This window comes from Schistocerca piceifrons, chromosome 1, assembly GCF_021461385.2.
Source record: "Schistocerca piceifrons isolate TAMUIC-IGC-003096 chromosome 1, iqSchPice1.1, whole genome shotgun sequence".
NCBI classification, from domain to species: Eukaryota; Metazoa; Arthropoda; class Insecta; order Orthoptera; family Acrididae; genus Schistocerca; species Schistocerca piceifrons.
In genome coordinates this window covers 1,089,759,471-1,089,779,922 of record NC_060138.1, presented here as the reverse complement: position 1 = coordinate 1,089,779,922, position 20,452 = coordinate 1,089,759,471, and the positions used below count along the sequence as shown (strand labels likewise).

Here is a 20,452-nt window from a genome sequence, read left to right as displayed (position 1 = left end):
AAGTTAGTAGGTGGGTGTGTGTGAATGGGTGCAGCAGGTGTAATTGGGTTAGGTGACGTGAGTAAGCTGTGTACCTGAATAAGGGAAGAGAGGAGGAGGCAGCTCATAGGTATGTGGTTCAATGCAATATGTGTGGCACAGGAAAATATGCGAGTTACAAGGGAGGTAGGACAATATTATGAAAAGCATAGATTGCTACCCAGCATATAGTGCAAATGTTGAGTCGCAGACAGGCACAACAAAAAGACTGCTAAACAGTATGCTTTCTGCCAATAAGCCTTCTTCTGAATTATACAAAACACACACACAAACACACACACACACACACTGCATTTGCATGAATGTGTGTGTGTGTGTGTGTGTGTGTTTTGTATAATTGAGATGAAGGCTTTTTGTCCGAAAGCTTACTGTTTAGCAGTCTTTTTGTTGTGCCTGTCTGCAACTCCACATTTCCACAATAAGGTGAGTACCAATCTGTCTGTTTCACAGTTTTGTCATTAATCCATCCTGGATTTTCCATTGTTAGAAGGGAGTTACTGTGATCAGTTTGAAGGCCCAGGAATAATTATATTGATGAGAGGCATGTAGGACATGAGACACTGCACATAAAGTCTGCACAGGCAATAGGGAATGAAAAGGATGAATACTAAGTAATGTAATGTGACAGAGAATAATAGCAAAGGAAACAGCACTGGGTTGTGAGATGAAAGGAAAGCTGTTATACAAAATCAAACAATGGAAAGTCCAGGATAGAATAACAACATAATGGCGATACCTGGAGACTGTGAATTCATTTTTCAAGTGTTTCCCTTGAAGACTTGACAACAGCTGCAAGTCTTTTAAGGAAACACTTGAAAAATGAATTCACAGTATCCAGATACAGATGTATCTGACTGTCTGTATAAGAAGTGTATAGGGGACTGAAGATGCCATTATTGAGATGCCAAAACTGGTTGTTTGAATAAAATAACTTCTCAAAATGTACAGCTGTTTGGCAATTTTCCTTGGAAGAGCTAAAATATTTCTAGCATTCCTTTTAATTAAGCCTGTCAGTAACTCATTGCCTCCTCTATGTGGTGAGTGGCAATCTATCCTTTCCATATTCTTCTGATGAATTCTGTGATATCTTAAAAAGCTCTAATGACAAAACTCATGTCTTCTTGTGGAATATGCAATTACTGCCCAGAAAAAATCAAATAGATCTGCTTCCAGTGGTCCGTTTGTTTTATCCCTGTGTTTTCAGCTACTGTCACAAAGAATTCTTTGAATTTGGTGGCCAATTATTTGAATGTAATATCTGTCTTAAACCTACTGTCACCAAAGAGAAAAATATCATTTCCATTACATAGTTTATTAGTTTCATGCTTAATAATACTATAAACCACTGTTACCTTGTTCTTAACAATTTCTATTTTTTGTGCGTAGTGCAGAGATTATCCCTTAAAAAGTCATTTTTAATGAGGCTCTATGTACACTTAACAAGTCATCTGATTTAAGGGTCTAGCTCTTACTAGATTCCAGCTTTGACATATTGCCAGTATTTCTTGAGCATATTGCCTAACACTCTTTTGTGTATCTGTGATTGAAGTACACTCCATTTCTCTGGGATCAGATCCAACTTTACAAGCTAATATTTCTTGACAGCCTGTCAAAATTAATACCAGTTACAGTGGTCTTTCCCTAGTGAGATACTCATCCGTGTCAGAAAGGTGGATCATAGTGAAAATCTGTTCTGGTCATGACTACCTTTTTCTGAAATTAGTTTGGTAGGTACTTGATGAGCTACTTTTTAACCACATGGGCCTCAATATCATATTTTTGTTCTATTCTGGGTGGAAAATTAAGCTGAAGAAAATTAATACAAGGACAGATAAGCATTCAGCTTGAAAATCAAATATGAGTAAAAAAACAGTACAAATATGGTGATGATGGCTTATCTGTACAACTTTTCTTCTTTGGAACTGCCAAAAGTTGTTAAAAAATACACCTATCAATCTTAATTATATATTCATATTTAGTCATACCGAGCAGAGCTAGTTCAGTGGAACTTATGATATGGATTACCCCCATGAACCTTAAGTATGGGTATTTTAGAGGAGGGGGGGGGGGGGGGAGGGGGGGGGAGGGGGGGAGAGGGGGGTGAGGGAGGGAGGGGGGGGAGAGAAAGAGATATTGTATTTTTGTGTTTTATCTTCACAATCGAGTAGTACCGATAGTGCTCTATAGGTATTTATAGCAATGGTATAACTGCAAAATTCTGTTTTGGAAGTGTTATAATCGAGTTGAGTCACTAATGTTCTCTAAGTATTTACAGTGATGCTATCATTGTAATATCTTGTTTTACAAGTGTTACAGCAACTACAGCAGAGGCACAAATATTTTCTGAATTGGAATTTCATCCTTAATTATTGTGTATATTAAGACCTTAATTTTGGCTGTGTGGAATTGAATAGTGTCATCTTACAATTGTGTAATGGATGTATCTCTCATCATTTACACATAATCTGTGTCTAGTGGTTGGAGGAAAGCACAGGTCAAACTGTCTGTAAGAAGGATAGCAGAACTGATGCACAAAACTAATGCCCAGAGTTACCAAATCCATCCATAGTAGAATCTTCGAACATTTTCTGAGTTTAAACATAACCATATATCTTGAACAGAATGACTATCTCCATTTCAACTAGCAGTAATTCTTCTTACAAGACATTTGGAAAACCATGCATAAAAAATCAGGTGAATGCATTATTTCATGACTACCGAAAAGCATTTGACTCAGCACCACACCAACAGTTTTTAATGAAACTATGATCGTAAGGGGTGTCAAATGAAATATGTGACTGGATTGACAATTTCACGGTAGGAATGACATAGCATGCTATATCGGACAGAGTGTCATCGACAGACATAGATAAAGCTTGAGGTGTGCCCCCGGGAAGTGTGTTGGGATCCTTGATCTTCATGCTGTGTATTACTGAATTGGCAGACGATATCAACAATGACCTCTGACTTTTCACACCTGATGCGATTATCTATTATTAACTACTATCTGAAAATAGCTGCATAAAATCTCATCAGAAGTTGACACAAGACTGATAGTGTGCTTTAAATGTTCAGAAACGTAAAACTGTGCTCCTAAAAAATACAGAAAAGTAGAATTCTATGACTGTAAGATCAATGGAATCAGTCAAAATATATAAAGACCAGGACCTAACAGTTTGTGGGATATGAAATGGAATACAAGTTCAACCATGGGTAAAGCATCTGGCAGACTTCAGTTTGCTGGTAGGATGCTGGACAAATGCAATCAGTCTACAAAGGAGACAGGTTGCAAAAAAACTCTTGCAAAGCAACCTAGAATATTGCTCACGTGTGTGAAACTGGTACTAAATAGCATCACCAGGAGATGCTGAATGTGTACAAAGAAGGGTAGCACAGATGCCCACAGGTTTGTTTGATCCATGGGAAAGTGTCACAGAGATACTGAAGAAATTGAACAGGCAGATTCTTAAAGATAAGATGTCAACTATCCCAAGAAAGTCTGCTAGCAAAGTTTCAAGAACCAGCTTTAAATGATGATTTTAGGAATATACTAACAAGCCCCTACGTATTGCTCACACAAGGATTGTGAGAATAAGATTAGAATAATTACAGCCCACATAGAGATATTCAAACAATCACTTGTTCTGCACTCCATAAGTGAATGGAACAGGAAGAAACCCTAATAACTGGTACAATGGGACATACCCTCTGCCATGCACTTCATATTGGTTTGCAGAGTACAGATGTAGAATGTTATGGAAAAGCCTGTACTGGCAGATGTTCGATGATGGGTGCCAACTATTCTGCAAAGGCTTTAGTATTAAGTGAGGAATCTATTACAGATAGAGCCTGCTATGTAACATTCCCTTAGGGACTGTGAAGTCAGAATTAGACTAATTACACTGCATACAGAAGAATTTAAACTCATTCTTTCCGTACTCCATATGTGAATGCAATGAGAAGACACACTAATATGTGGTGCATTGGGAAAAACCCCCTGCTATGCACTTTTCAACAGTTTGCAGAATATCCATGTAAATACATTTATAAATGTGTGCAATGTTTTTATACTCACTATTATTTGTGTAACATAAATGTAACCATGTATAAGTGTCTCAGATATGTACGTTACATTTACATTTTTAGTTACACATTGTTGTAGCTATATATTACGACCAGCAACAAACAGCAATTAACTCTTGCAAATAACTGCTAAAACTGCCCCAAAGCAAAAAAGACATTATTATCAACAAGTTCCAGATGGACATACTTTTTCTTGATGAATATCATGAAATTTATTTTCTTTGTGGATGGAAAATGGTGTTATACAAAAGCAACATTTGTACAAATAAAGTATAAAGTATATAACATAAAAACATTATTCAGCTTCTGTCAAGGGCTTTGTGGAAATCAGCAAGGTCTAATGTTAACTACATACTTGAACATTAAAGTGACCACAAATGCAAGTACAGTTTTGTTTAATTTCATGGACTTCAAAACTGACTGCTGACAAAAGAGGCAAAATTGTGATTCTACATATGACTAACATATATAAATAATATACATGGCTAGCGATCATACAATTGCACTGAGCACATTTTATCAGTCTTCACACTTTAAAAAAATTTATATTTGGCATATTTTTTTCTAATGAAAATTTGGTTAACAGTACTTCTGCAAATGTTTTTTTTTTTTTTTATACGTAAGTCAAATTCTGCTTTTAATTCAAGCAGAAAAATGTTTACCACACGAAAATTGATTCATTATAAATGTATCTGTTGGTATCAAAGACTCATTTTATTTTAAGGAAAATATAATTCCATTCACTGCTACCTGGGCAAGTCTGCATAATTAAATCAAATGAACACTAGCAACAACCTTGTAATATAATCTTTTATCAAAATGTTGAATAACAACAAATGAACATTAGTGACCATGTTGTAATACAACTGTTTATCAAAATATTGCAGGTAAATAAACAGACGATTCACTCTTCTATGTAATGAAAGACACTCTTCTTCTTCCTCAAAAATTTCCTTTAAAAAAGTGCATGTAATCACCCTGTTCTAAGCAGTCCACTTCACACTCTTGATACAAACTGAATATCAATCCACAAGTGCCCTTTTCCTTCTCACAGAATTCATACTCTACTACCAGGCACATGACTAGAAGATAGTAATGCCTGTTCATCATAATTCAATGTCTGCTGGTTTGAAAAACGGTCGACATCGTTCATAGTACACTTTTGTGCTTCTCTCTTTCACCACTTCTTCCACATTCAGTTCTGACTGAAGCAATCTCAGCTGTAAAAGAAAAATTACACATTCTAACATAAAAACAAAGTATCACATTCAGATGAAACATAATCTTTTTTTGATTTTGTGTATAACATGCTCTATACTGTCATTAAAATGTGGGTGATTTTTTATGTTTATGCTTACTGTAAAGTCATTGTACAAACTGCCTAAAGTTTGTCAATAACTCTTATTTCGAGAGAAATCTGTACATGTCACATATTTTCACTGATTCATGTTCAGGAGTAGATATGTAAAGTATCAGAGCAAATGCTATTAGAGACTAGAGAACATTAATTGGGAGAAGTACAATGGATCATGGGAGCTAGCAGAGCATGACAAATACAGAGTGTGTGCCAATAAAGATTTACCAATCTGAATCAATATAATCACAAAGTATTTAATGGGTGAAAGACTTTCTTATCCAGATTCACATAATCTGCAATAAAATGCTATGCCTCATACAATAGTGTTCTGAGTGTCATATTGAAGACAGATTGCTAAAATATAATTATCTAATCTTATTCTACATTATTTGTTTTGGCCATTTAAGGAATGTGTTTGAACTTGGTAGTTGGCTTGATGTTTTCCGTCTTCTTATACTGTCAAAATCTCTTCATGAACTCACTGCTTTTTACTTCAGTTCTTCTGACTATTTCTAGCTAGACTACTATTTATACTTCTCCATGAATCTTTGCTTATTATGTTCCAAAGGCTAGAGAATTTATTGTGTTTGCATCTGTGATGCTCATGTCTTGTAAATCTTCTCTAGTGTTTCCAAACCAACCAATTTTTCACCTCCTTTGAATTAATAATTTTCAGTGACCTTTTAGTGATTCTATAGTTGGACGACAAATAGTTTGGACAAGAAGAGAATAGAAGCTTTCAAAATGTGGTGCTACAGAAGAATGCTGAAGATTAGATGGGTAGATCACATAACTAATGAGGAGGTACTGAATAGAATTGGGGAGAAGAGAAGTTTGTGGCACAACTTGACTAGAAGAAGGGATCGGTTGGTAGGACATGTTCTGAAGCATCAAGGGATCACCAATTTAGTACTGGAGGGCAGCGTGGAGGTAAAAATCGTAGAGGGAGACCAAGAGATGAGTACACTAAGCAGGTTCAGCAGGATGTAAGCTGCAGTAGGTACTGGGAGATGAAGAAGCTTGCACAGGATAGAGTAGCATGGAGATCTGCATCAAACCAGTCTCAGGACTGAAGACCACAACAACAACAGTAGTCCATTCTACTAATATGTCCATAAAATTTCAAGTGTTGTTTGTGCATGGTGTTAATAAACTTATATATTTGTATATAAAGGTCAGATGTTATCCTCTTCATCCAAATTCAACTTTTTTGTGTGGCCCATATTGTTTTCAATTTCTGCAACTTTAATGTGTCCGCCAACATTTATCTACAAAGGACATTTCTGGAGAAAGTGACAGTTTTGCAATACACAGATGATATATGTATTTACATGGAAAGTACATCCCCAGAAAACAGCAAGATACAACTGACAACCGCTAAGTTCAAGCTTTGGCAGTGGTTCATAAGAAATGGACTGGATAAATAAAATGTACTATTGTTTTCGGGGCACAGAGTGAACCTGCCTCAGGTAAAAGCCCTAGGCCCACACCACTTCCCTTCAAAGATGGTAGTCAAATATCTGGGATTCTTCATTGACCATAAGCCAACCTGGAATGTGCACTGAAAATATGTGGCTAAGAAATGTGAGATATCTGTCAACATAATCAAAGCAATGACAGGATTTGGGTGGGGCTAGGATGTCAGTACAGCACTAACACTTTACTGTACAATGATATGTCGAATCATTGATTGTGCAAGTGGATGTTATGGATCTGCACCTGACAGTTACCACAATAGATTTAATAAATGCCAATATAAAGTGCCGAGAGAATGTTTGGCCCCCCATGAACCATGGACCTTGCCGTTGGTGGGGAGGCTTGCGTGCCTCAGCGATACAGATAGCCGTACCGTAGGTGCAACCACAACGGAGGGGTATCTGTTGAGAGGCCAGACAAACGTGTGGTTCCTGAAGAGGGGCAGCAGCCTTTTCAGTAGTTGCAAGGGCAACAGTCTGGATGATTGACTGATCTGGCCTTGTAACAATAACCAAAACAGCCTTGCTGTGCTGGTACTGCGAACGGCTGAAAGCAAGGGGAAACTACAGCCGTAATTTTTTCCGAGGGCATGCAGCTTTACTGTATGATTACATGATGATGGCGTCCTCTTGGGTAAAATATTCCGGAGGTAAAATAGTCCCCCATTCGGATCTCCGGGTGGGGACTACTCAAGAGGATGTCGTTATCAGGAGAAAGAAAACTGGCGTTCTACGGATCGGAGCGTGGAATGTCAGATCCCTTAATCGGGCAGGTAGGTTAGAAAATTTAAAAAGGGAAATGGATAGGTTGAAGTTAGATATAGTGGGAATTAGTGAAGTTCGGTGGCAGGAGGAACAAGACTTCTGGTCAGGTGACTACAGGGTTATAAACACAAAATCAAATAGGGGTAATGCAGGAGTAGGTTTAATAATGAATAGGAAAATAGGAATGCGGGTAAGCTACTACAAACAGCATAGTGAACGCATTATTGTGGCCAAGATAGATACGAAGCCCACGCCTACTACAGTAGTACAAGTTTATATGCCAACTAGCTCTGCAGATGACGAAGAAATTGAAGAAATGTATGATGAAATAAAAGAAATTATTCAGATTGTGAAGGGAGACGAAAATTTAATAGTCATGGGTGACTGGAATTCGAGTGTAGGAAAAGGGAGAGAAGGAAACGTAGTAGGTGAATATGGATTGGGGGACAGAAATGAAAGAGGAAGCCGCCTGGTCGAATTTTGCACAGAGCACAACATAATCATAACTAACACTTGGTTTAAGAATCATGAAAGAAGGTTGTATACATGGAAGAACCCTGGAGATACTAAAAGGTATCAGATAGATTATATAATGGTAAGACAGAGATTTAGGAACCAGGTTTTAAATTGTAAGACATTTCCAGGGGCAGATGTGGACTCTGACCACAATCTATTGGTTATGACCTGTAGATTAAAACTGAAGAAACTGCAAAAAGGTGGGAATTTAAGGAGATGGGACCTGGATAAACTAAAAGAACCAGAGGTTGTACAGAGATTCAGGGAGAGCATAAGGGAGCAATTGACAGGAATGGGGGAAATAAATATAGTAGAAGAAGAATGGGTAGCTTTGAGGGATGAAGTAGTGAAGGCAGCAGAGGATCAAGTAGGTAAAAAGACTAGGGCTAGTAGAAATCCTTGGGTAACAGAAGAAATATTGAATTTAATTGATGAAAGGAGAAAATATAAAAATGCAGTAAGTGAAACAGGCAAAAAGGAATACAAACGTCTCAAAAATGAGATCGACAGGAAGTGCAAAATGGCTAAGCAGGGATGGCTAGAGGACAAATGTAAGGATGTAGAGGCCTATCTCACTAGGGGTAAGATAGATACCGCCTACAGGAAAATTAAAGAGACCTTTGGAGATAAGAGAACGACTTGTATGAATATCAAGAGCTCAGATGGAAACCCAGTTCTAAGCAAAGAAGGGAAAGCAGAAAGGTGGAAGGAGTATATAGAGGGTCTATACAAGGGCGATGTACTTGAGGACAATATTATGGAAATGGAAGAGGATGTAGATGAAGATGAAATGGGAGATATGATACTGTGTGAAGAGTTTGACAGAGCACTGAAAGACCTGAGTCGAAACAAGGCCCCCGGAGTAGACAATATTCCATTGGAACTACTGACGGCCGTGGGAGAGCCAGTCCTGACAAAACTCTACCATCTGGTGAGCAAGATGTATGAAACAGGCGAAATACCCTCAGACTTCAAGAAGAATATAATAATTCCAATCCCAAAGAAAGCAGGTGTTGACAGATGTGAAAATTACCGAACTATCAGCTTAATAAGTCACAGCTGCAAAATACTAACACGAATTCTTTACAGACGAATGGAAAAACTAGTAGAAGCCAACCTCGGGGAAGATCAGTTTGGATTCCGTAGAAACACTGGAACACGTGAGGCAATACTGACCTTACGACTTATCTTAGAAGAAAGATTAAGGAAAGGCAAACCTACGTTTCTAGCATTTGTAGACTTAGAGAAAGCTTTTGACAATGTTGACTGGAATACTCTCTTTCAAATTCTAAAGGTGGCAGGGGTAAAATACAGGGAGCGAAAGGCTATTTACAATTTGTACAGAAACCAGATGGCAGTTATAAGAGTCGAGGGACATGAAAGGGAAGCAGTGGTTGGGAAGGGAGTAAGACAGGGTTGTAGCCTCTCCCCGATGTTGTTCAATCTGTATATTGAGCAAGCAGTAAAGGAAACAAAAGAAAAATTCAGAGTAGGTATTAAAATTCATGGAGAAGAAATAAAAACTTTGAGGTTCGCCGATGACATTGTAATTCTGTCAGAGACAGCAAAGGACTTGGAAGAGCAGTTGAATGGAATGGACAGTGTCTTGAAAGGAGGATATAAGATGAACATCAACAAAAGCAAAACAAGGATAATGGAATGTAGTCTAATTAAGTCGGGTGATGCTGAGGGAATTAGATTAGGAAATGAGGCACTTAAAGTAGTAAAGGAGTTTTGCTATTTGGGGAGCAAAATAACTGATGATGGTCGAAGTAGAGAGGATATAAAATGTAGGCTGGCAATGGCAAGGAAAGCGTTTCTGGAGAAGAGAAATTTGTTAACATCGAGTATAGATTTAAGTGTCAGGAAGTCATTTCTGAAAGTATTCGTATGGAGTGTAGCCATGTATGGAAGTGAAACATGGACGATAAATAGTTTGGACAAGAAGAGAATAGAAGCTTTCGAAATGTGGTGCTACAGAAGAATGCTGAAGATTAGATGGGTAGATCACATAACTAATGAGGAAGTATTGAATAGGATTGGGGAGAAGAGAAGTTTGTGGCACAACTTGACCAGAAGAAGGGATCGGTTGGTAGGACATGTTCTGAGGCATGAAGGGATCACCAATTTAGTATTGGAGGGCAGCGTGGAGGGTAAAAATCGTAGAGGGAGACCAAGAGATGAATACACTAAGCAGATTCAGAAGGATGTAGGTTGCAGTAGGTACTGGGAGATGAAAAAGATTGCACAGGATAGAGTAGCATGGAGAGCTGCATCAAACCAGTCTCAGGACTGAAGACCACAACAGCAACAACAGAATGTTTGGAAGCAATGCAGTCCACCTCTAGACATGTACCTCCAATCTACTTATGCTGGCAGTATCTTTGCGCCAAAGTTCTTCTTAAAAGGTATCAATACGAATATGAAATTGATTGCCTCGGACCTTACCATAGAGTGCTTAACTGGACACTTCTGGATCACTAGAACTCTTACTGCCCCTTTGTGCATGAGACAGTATGCACATACACTGGCAGTTCCAAAACCATTGAATCTGTCAGAGGTGCACATTGCATACCACATTTGCAGAAGCCTGAGCTATTCAATTTACTAACAGTGGGATCACTGGCAATGAAGCTGGGGACCACTTATGCTGTGTCAAGGCATACCATCTAGACTGCTATACGAAGTATGGATTACCAGTAAGTCCTATACACATCTAACATGGCACAAATGCAAGAAGTACAAAACAATTCACCTGTCAGTCCCCTAGTCCATGAAACCTCATACGAACTGAATGCCTAGGCACCTCACCTCTCTCATAGCCCACTCAAATTTAATCACAGATTTTCCTAAACATCTTCATACCCACTGTAGAGACACCTTTCTGCCATTGTGGAGAAGAAGAAGATGCAAATCACCTTTCCTTAGGGCACCCCAGGCTACATGGAAATACTCCAATCTTTTTAGAAGGACTTATGAAGCTTGGGGTTGTCTGTTGTTAGCCTGCATGATTACTTTGTTAGTACCACAGGATCACAAACTTTTCAATGTGATGTACAGATTCACTGTTGCCAAAGGTGACCACATATAGTGATGTTGCATCAAACTGTACACAATATAGGTGGTGTATACTGGGACATAAGCATAACACATTGTATGTTTTAATTGTGTTGTATTTTGTTTGTTAAATGCCACTTTTTATTACAATTTGATGCATCATCACTATGTGACTTTCAGAGCTATAAAAAGCACATACAGCTAGTAACATTAGAAGATACAATAATGATAGTGTAGATCTGTTGAAACCAGTAATAGTAATAAAGAGTTATTAGCAATCTTGGCAAACTTGATTCTTCAAGACTAATATAACCTTCAGATCACCTCCAATGAATGATGTAATGTCAAACATATATAAAGTTATATAACATTATATTATTTGTTTACATTACATTTACATAACATTATATTAAATGTTTTAACATTATAAAACATTTGATTTTATAATTTTTTCAACACTATCTGCATATTATATGTAAGTATGAGTTGGCTGTATGGTATAAGCTAAATGCCAATAAATTCAATTTAAAAAAGTAAAGAACATGTTTAAAAGTTTAAAAACAACAGGTTTTCAATGTTGACTCAAAAGGAAAAGCAGTTGTACCATCATTACTTAGAAGCTATACAACAGAAATCCAGTGCCACTCCCCTATTAATTCAAATTCAAAATACAGAATTTTGTTTTCATATGTTGTGCATTATCCTAAGTATTTATGAGTGTAAAGCTACAAAACAACAAAATGCCCTGATAACAGAACAAAACCTATGGTGTAAGAAATATATGTTATTAATACTAAATTCCTGCTGCCATAATGGAGTGAAAAACAGACTATAAGTGGAAGAAAAGAGAGGAAGACTACAACAGAACATGAAAATGAGGGCCAACATTTAAGTTTTTAGAAATGGCCACTGCATTGCGCTCTTGGCATGAGATCTGACACCACCATTGTTGTAAAATTTGTCATTTGTTATAATATAGTGCTGTAAATGAGAAAGACAAGTGGAGACAATTACAGAAAATGATGTCAAAAATAAATTGTAGCAATTAGTACTCTATATAATACATCTTCTGTCACAACATTTTTTTTTATATCTAATATATAACAATGAATATTTCTTTGTTTGTTTACCGTATATGCTTCCTGTATAAGTAACCCAGTTATGACGAAAGTTTGGTGAGTTGTATGTAGTGTGTTTGCCTGTGAAGTTTTCCACCTACCATCCAAAGGGGTGGAGGTGAAAAAGGTGGTGACATAGAAACCTCACTCAAACAATGGAAAATCCAAGATGGAATAATGAAATATTATGAAGAGAATAGATTGCTACTCGCCATATAGTGAATATGTTGAGTCACAGACAGGCACAGAAAGAAGACCGCTAAACAAGTGAGATTTTGGCCAAAAAGCCTTCTCCTGTAGGAGATAAAACATGCACATTCACCCAAGCACAATCACACACACATGACCACTATCTCTGGCCACCAATGCCGGATTGCGAGCAACAGTGCATAATGGGAGAAGCAATCTGGCTGATGGGGGAAAGGAGGAGGCTGCAGCAGGGAGGGGGAGGGATAGCAGCATAGGTGTGAGGAGACGATAAAGTGCTGTTTGTGGGAGCATACAGGGACATGGTGAGGATAGTGTAGGGCATATAGGTGCAGTCAGGAGGTTAGACGGGGGCGGAAGGGAGCAGGAAAGGAGAGAAGTAAAGAGACTGTGGGTGCATTGATGGAACAGAAGACCGTGAAGTGCTGGAGGGGATAGGTGAGTGAAGGACAGTGACTAATAGAGATTGAGGCCAGGGGGTTACGGGAATGTAGGATATATCACAGCGCGAGTTCCCACCTCCACCATTCAGAAAAGCTGGTGTTGGTAGGAATTTCACTCAGAAACATCTGGAGCAATTTCCATCAAATTTTGTATATATGTGACTTATTACTGATATAAAAATACTGTGAGGGTACTGTGCCCCAACCACTTCTGCAGATGTGGGTGGGGGTGAGAAGATGTGACATGTAAAAACATTCAACAACAACTGATGTTATTATCAAATCCATAGTTTTTGGAGTTGCTAGGCTTATTGGTGACAGTCTGATCGTGTTTCACACCTAGAATTTGGGGTAGGGCCAGGGTGCAAAGACAGTGACAAGTCACCAAATCTCTGCAGTGCCTGAAGGAATTTCTACCAAAATCAGCACATGTGTCATATGCTGTCTAAAAATATTTACTGTGACTGTAAGACATCCCTACCGCCCCTATGGTCGGGTTGTATAAAAAAATGCTATGGAGTAAGGTACCCCCACTATTACTAGCACGTTGGGGTGAAAGATCATGTCACATGTCCCAAAACCACAGAATTACTTAATGCCCTCTCTAGAGTCACATGATATAATATAGTGGAGAGTCAGACAGTTCCCAGTAACAGTCCTTCCTCTTTAAACAGTTGTGATTTCGTAGGCTTTCCCAATGTAATAAGTCTTGAAAGTTTAGTTTAGTTATGTCATGTTCCGTAGATCATTTTCACAATTATTTTATCGATATGATGTGGAACAAGTCAGATTACAAAATATATACACACACATGAATAGTGCTAATATTAATTTTACTGAAATTTTTAGTTCTAGACATGCAATAACATTTTTTTAAATTTTTATTTATTTATTTATGTTTTATTTGGGTTTGCTGCTGGATCCTAAAATCAACTTGACTCGATATTTCAGCTATCCAACTGGTTGCCATTTTCAGGAGAATGCTGTTTCTGCTGATGAATCCCACTGAGAATTGACACCAGGCTGCAAATCAACATCCTATATAGGCCACCGTTCAGTATATGGCACATGCGCTGCCCATCACGGTTGCTGCCCTCCAAGTCTGAGAGGTGGCACTGCCCTTAGTAGAACTTTGGCGGCAATGATACATCGCACTTAGGGTCGCACTGAAGAACATTCAATTTTGATGCATTGTAGTACAGGATTCCACATCCTGCTAAGAGGAAACTCACTGTCTCTGTTAATTAAATTATCCACCAACATAATTTCAATTGTCTCTTTATACATACTGTTCCAAAAACCGGAAATGTTGGCAACTACCACAGTTTCATCAAATTTCATACCGTGCGCCTCATTTAAGTAGTGTTCTACTACTGCTGACTTTTCCAGCTGTTGTAGCCTCGTATGACGGCAATGTTCCACACACCTGTCATGAACTGTACAAATTGAACGGCCAATGTAAGCCTTCCCACACTGACACAGAATTTTGTATACACCAGGTTTCCTGAGCCCCAAATCATCTTTCACAGAGCCGAGTAGTGCCCTAATCTTAGAAGGTGGATGGAACACACTCTTAATGTTAAAATTCCTTAAAATTCATCCAATCTTAAACGATATGCCTCCAGCATAAGGAAGAAAGGCCACCGATCTATGTTCCTCTTCATGCACCTCCAGTGATTGTCCAAACTCCATAGAATGAAGAATCTGCTTCTCGGAGTATCCATTTTCCTTAAAAACAGCCATCAGATGCACAAGTTCTTGGGTTAAGCTGTCCGCGTAGGAAATGGCATATGCTCTGTGTACCAAAGTCCTAAGGACACCACTGCATTGGTATGGTGGATGACAACTCTTAGAATGCAGATACCCATCTGTGTGAGTTGGCTTTCGGTGAATACTGTGTCCCAAAGTAATATCTGGCTTTTTATAAACCATAACTTCTATAAATGGAAGCATCCCATCACTTTCAACCTCCATGGTAAATTTAATGTGGGGATGAAGACAGTTAAAGTGGTCCAAAAATCTATTAAGAGCATCAGGTCCATACGGCCAGACAGAAAAGGTATCATCCACATATCTCCAGAAGCACATTGGCTGCAAAGCCGAAGTCCTCTGGTGCCATATCCTTAAAGTCCTCCATAAATAAATTGGCAACTATGGGTGATAAAGGACTACCCATAGCCACTCCATCATTCTGTTCAAAAATGTTGCCATTAAATAAAAAACACATGGATGTCTGTACATGACGACAAACCTTCAACAACTCTTCCTCCAGTTTTTCACTAATCAAACTAAGGGACTCTTCCCTAGGGATTCCTGTAAACAAAGATACCACATCAAAACTCACTAATAGATCTGAAGGACTCAGCCTCAGAGATTTCAGTTGTCGAATAAATTCCACCGAATTGGAGATATGGTGTTCACACTTGCCAACATATGGACTGAGAACAGATGACACATACTTTGCCAGGTTATAAGTGGGTGCAACCAAATTACTAAAAATAGGGCATAGAGGATCCCTTCCTTACGCAAATTAGGCAAACCACACAACCTAGGCGGAACAGCAGCACCAGGATGAAGTTTCTTATGTAAATCTTGCGACAACAAACTCTTTTCCAACAGTGAAAGTGTCTTGCGCTTAATCCTTTATGTGGGGTCACTAGATAGTCTTCTGTACGCCGAGGCGTTGAGTAGTAAATCCATTTTTAGGACATAATCATCCCACATCATTACTACTGCGGCATTCCCCTAGTCAGCTGATAAAACTACTACTTCATCATCATTCCTAAGGGAACGAATGGCTGCTCTCTCTGAGGAAGAGATGTTATCCTGCAGTGGCCGAGGCAATGTTCTACTAAGGGTGGTGCTACCTCCCAGTCTTGGAGGGCAACAACCGTGATGGGCAGCACATGCACCGTGTACTGAATGGTGGCCTATATAGGATGTTTATTTGCAACCTGGCGTCAGTTCTCAGCAGGGTTCATCAGCAGAAGCACCATTCTCCTGAAGATGGCGACCAGTTGGATCACCAAAATATTGAGTCAAGTTGATTTTAGGATCTGGCAGCAAACCCGAAGAGACTTTCTCATCTCAGTTACTGGCAGAATTACAAGTTTCCTCGCAACCCATATGTAGCTGCAGGACAAAATTTGCTAGACATACGGATAAAATGTGTGTACAAATATTTGTGATATGTGTGTGTGTGTGTGTGTGTGTGTGTGTGTGTGTGTGTGTGTGTGTGTGTGTGTTTGTCTGCTCACCTCTAATAGCCTCATTTAATAACCATATTTATCTTATGTTAACAACTTTCATTAAATTTATGATTCAATACAAACTCACAATGTACAGAGCTGTTGTCGTTTGTATGCTCCTGTACAGCTGTGAAACTTGGACAATCTATTGCTTCGATATCAAGAAACTTGAGCACTTGCACCAACAAAAAATTAGATACATCTTGAACATTAAGTGAGAGGACCATGTGACCTACATTGCAGTTCTCAAGGAAGCACATCACAGCAAATTGAGATGGTTATGTCTTTTTCATCACAAGGGTGGTACGAGGCTTCCCCACTCAACTGAGATGGTTAGGCCATTTTCATCACAATGTGGTATTAGGCTTCCCCACCAAATCCTTTATTGTGAACTCTGCTCTGGCAGTAGACCTCACAGAGTCCCTCTCAAGAGCTTTAAGGACTAACTAAAACACATCATAAAGATGACTGGCATAAACAAACAAACAGGGGAAGATTGTGCTGTGGACCACTTAACTGTGGAGGGATGCTGCAGGTCCACCACTGTCAATTGATTGAAGGAGAATGTCACAGGCACAAAGAGGCCAAGCAACAAGCAAGAAAGCTCCGTCAGTTACAACCCCGCCCTCCTCCAAATGTTCAGTGCAATTTGTGTGGACACATGTTTTATGCCAGGATTGGTCTGTTCAGCCACTGGAAACACAGTGCATACTCACAACTAAGTTGCAACTGACAATGATGGTGCAATACTGATGAAAATAATAGGGTTGCACTGGGAGTAAAGAATAATAATTTATGAACTGTACTACAATAAGAAAGCAAAAATTAATATGAAGAGGTCAGAAAGGAAGGCTAAAATCAAGGAAGAGGCAACTTAATGCTGTCTTTTGTCTTCATGTTGCTGTGGTTTTCAGTCTGAAGACTTCTTTGATAAAGCTTTCCATGCTACTACTGTATTTGTCTCTTGGTCTCCTTCTACAATTTTTACACACCACACTTCCCTCCAACCCTCCAATGCTAAATTGGTGATTCCCTGATGTCTCAGAATGTGTTCTATCAACCGGTCACTTCTTTTACTCATGTTATGCCATAAATTGATTTTCTTGCCAACTCTAATATGTACGACAGAGAAGCTATACAAAATCTGAAAACATTAAAACCCACTGAAAAAAGAAATACTGCATCAGACTGCTGTTGACATAGTTGGTTTCACATTCAGATATGGAAGTGAATCACATGTAGCAGGTAAACAGGGAAAAATCTTAAGTAATGACAACTAGGGGAAAAATATTAAAGGGATTAACAATGTGAGGAAAACTAATATCACTAAAGTCAATCAAGTAAAGTTGTTCTGCTACCTCAGCAACATAATTACATAAGACAACACTTGTTTAACAGAAGTAAAGAATATCATTAGAAAAACAAGAATTTGTGGGAAAGAAAAACATTTTTACTAGGAAAACACATCAATGCAGAAATCCACAAAATCATTTGTGCGGAGTACACTTGTCTGTGGATTTGAAAGCTGGACATATCGGAAACAAGAAAGAACCCAATTAGAGGAAACAGAAATGTGAATTTGAAGAAAATGGCAAGAACAATATGGATGGAATAACAAGGTAGCTTTAGGAAATGAATAAATGAATGCAGGTGAGAGTCTTTATTTTGTTCAGTTATACAGCAAAATCATGCAGTACTGTAAAAAAAAGTAAATGAACATTCAATTTTTGGTTTTTTACCTTTGTTTGTTCTTTGCGTAGATTCTTCAGGAGGCTTATATCATCGACTCTACTTTCCCTTTGAACCTTCAGCTCTTTGACTCGCTCTGCAGTTAAAGTAATACATTTTTTAATGGCTGCTTCTCTTGTATCATAACTGGATTTCAGCTGGAATGAAAAATATGCATGCTATAAGCAAGCACTTTATGCAACAGCAGTAACTAAAAAGTACAAATAAATCATACCTCTTCATAAAGCTGTTTGCATGTCGCTGTTGGATCAACTTGCCCTTTAAATGATTCTGTTGGTATAGATGTATTCAGCATATACACAATTTTGTCATCAACAGTCCTCATTTTCTTCAACGCATCCTGAAATTAAAAAGAAATACACTCATTCTGCAGCTATGATTATGATCAATTTGGTTATTTTTTTCTATAAGCAATAAGAGACGTTTCTCCTCTAAGGAACTATGTTAAAGTGCAGTCATAAAATTATCTATAGAGCAACCCACCAGTGTAATGATTTTTTTTATCTGTGGTCAGAAGTGCAGCAGTTTCATCCTCTTGTAGTTTTAGATCAGATTTCCAAGTATTGTCTTGACAGAATTCCTATGCCTTTATTGTAGGACCCATTTAACTTTATTAAGTAACATAAAAACTAAAGTAAACTGTGTCCGAACAGATCTTGGAAGGCCCAGTGTTACTGATCGACTGCCATGTCACTCTCAGCTGACAGGCATCATAGATGAGGCTATGGAGGGGCATGTGGTCAGCACACCACTCTCCTAGCTGGTGTCAGTTTTTGTGACTGGAGCTGCTACTTCTCTGTCAAGTAGCTCCTCAATTGGTTTCATGTGCGCTGAGTGCACCCCACTTGCCAACAGCACTCAGCAGATCCAGATGGTCATCCACTGCAGTACTAACCACTTAATTTCAGTGATCTGACAGGAACCAGAGTTACCATCACTGCAAGGTTGTTTGCTGATTAAGTGACACACTATAACCCTGTTGGTATTCCTCCAGGCCCACTATATTAAGTCACAGTCTCTTCTTACTTTTCCAACAAACTTTCTGTACAGCTTACCTCATGAAATAATTCCTCCAGGGATATTATAATTGTTTCAAGTGAGAACATCGATTGTTAAGGCGTTATGAATTATAGTATATTCAAATACTCACTAAACATTAATATTTTGATAACAATCAGCATTTCGGTTTACATGCCACAATTTGCTACCGGTCGCTTCCGCACTGAAACTTAAGCAATGACCAAGCGTGGCACAGACAAGCTATAAAACCATTGAGATGGCTACTGAGCACTGTTGACAAATGCATTATCCAAACTTGACTCACTCCATCCTGGCTGGGAGTCCAACTGCAACTAAGTTGCACCACAACAATAACTGGTCTCCAGAGTATTGTCAATATAAAAATGACTGCATCTCAAAGGTAGATATTTCTTTGCACTATGATGCCCAGCTTCTAGAACAAATGATAATGGTCAATACATCACATAATAGGGTCACATCTTATCATTGCAAAACAATCAATGAATTGGTGGAACTGACTTGAGTTCATGACAGTAGATTTTGACTAGATATTTGATGGTGAATTAGGTCTCAGCAAAATTTTATTCAGGTGTTCTTCCTGAACAAATAATCCAAAATTGTATTAAAATGGAAAACACTTTCTAATGTTCTGTAATAATTTTCAGAACATTATGAAGTGTTTTCCTTTTTAATATTATTATTGTGTTCTGCCAAGCATCAATGAAAAATTTAGTTAATTTCAATCAAAAGTTGGTTACCACAAATTCTTCTCGGTTTTAGATTGTGTCATATTCTTCAAAGAAAACACTTCCTCCAGTTCAGATACTGATGTCACAGCTATCGGTTCACACCAGCACATGGCTTACTGTCTCACATAAAAGAAACATCAGCTCCACCACACTCTCAATACACCAGAGCAACAAGTTTGTGTCATCACCACATATGGTGTGTAAAGTTACTGTACAGAACAAAGTGCCAGTTCTCACGACTTTCTATTTGACATCACTTGTAAACTGTATTTTTTCCAGTATTCATCCTTGTGTGCATCACAAGATGATACAAATTTATCAATAATAAAATAATTTAGTCTACAACACAGAAGAGTTTTATTATAATTGTCTCTGTCCACAAAAGTCTACAAATGTAAAAAAGAAATTAATTTGACATTTTTACCAAGAGTCACTAAGAGTGGCAATTGATGGCCTTGTTAGCAGGTTTGTTGAGAGCTAAGAAATTTTAGTAGGGAAAAAACAACAGCAGATTTCACAAATATTATTTATATAAAATAAATCAGGAACAAGTATTTTCAGATCCTCAAGAGGAGATCAAACAAAAACTGCTGGGATCAATTAATGGTGTAACTCAATGTTGATAA

The 20,452-nt window shown here is 38.2% G+C and overlaps 1 protein-coding gene across 3 annotated transcripts in view; it reads right to left on the bottom strand.

Annotated features, from left to right (window-relative positions):
• Positions 1 to 4,328: 4,328 nt before the first annotated feature.
• LOC124774976 (protein MIX23) overlaps positions 4,329 to 20,452 on the bottom strand; it is a 39,765-nt gene continuing 23,641 nt past the window's right edge. Inside the window, exons 2-5 of one of the 3 annotated variants that reach the window (XM_047249727.1) lie at positions 19,382 to 19,510; positions 18,272 to 18,397; positions 18,048 to 18,194; positions 4,329 to 5,342 (exon numbers count right to left, since the gene is read on the bottom strand). In XM_047249727.1, the coding sequence (XP_047105683.1) occupies positions 5,229 to 5,342; positions 18,048 to 18,194; positions 18,272 to 18,382 (372 nt within the window). In that variant the 5' untranslated portion in view covers positions 18,383 to 18,397; positions 19,382 to 19,510 and the 3' untranslated portion in view covers positions 4,329 to 5,228. Of the gene's footprint in view, positions 5,343 to 18,047; positions 18,195 to 18,271; positions 18,398 to 18,540; positions 19,180 to 19,381; positions 19,511 to 20,452 lie in introns of those variants that run through there. The other 2 variants (XM_047249735.1, XM_047249719.1) reach the window with 2 other exon arrangements.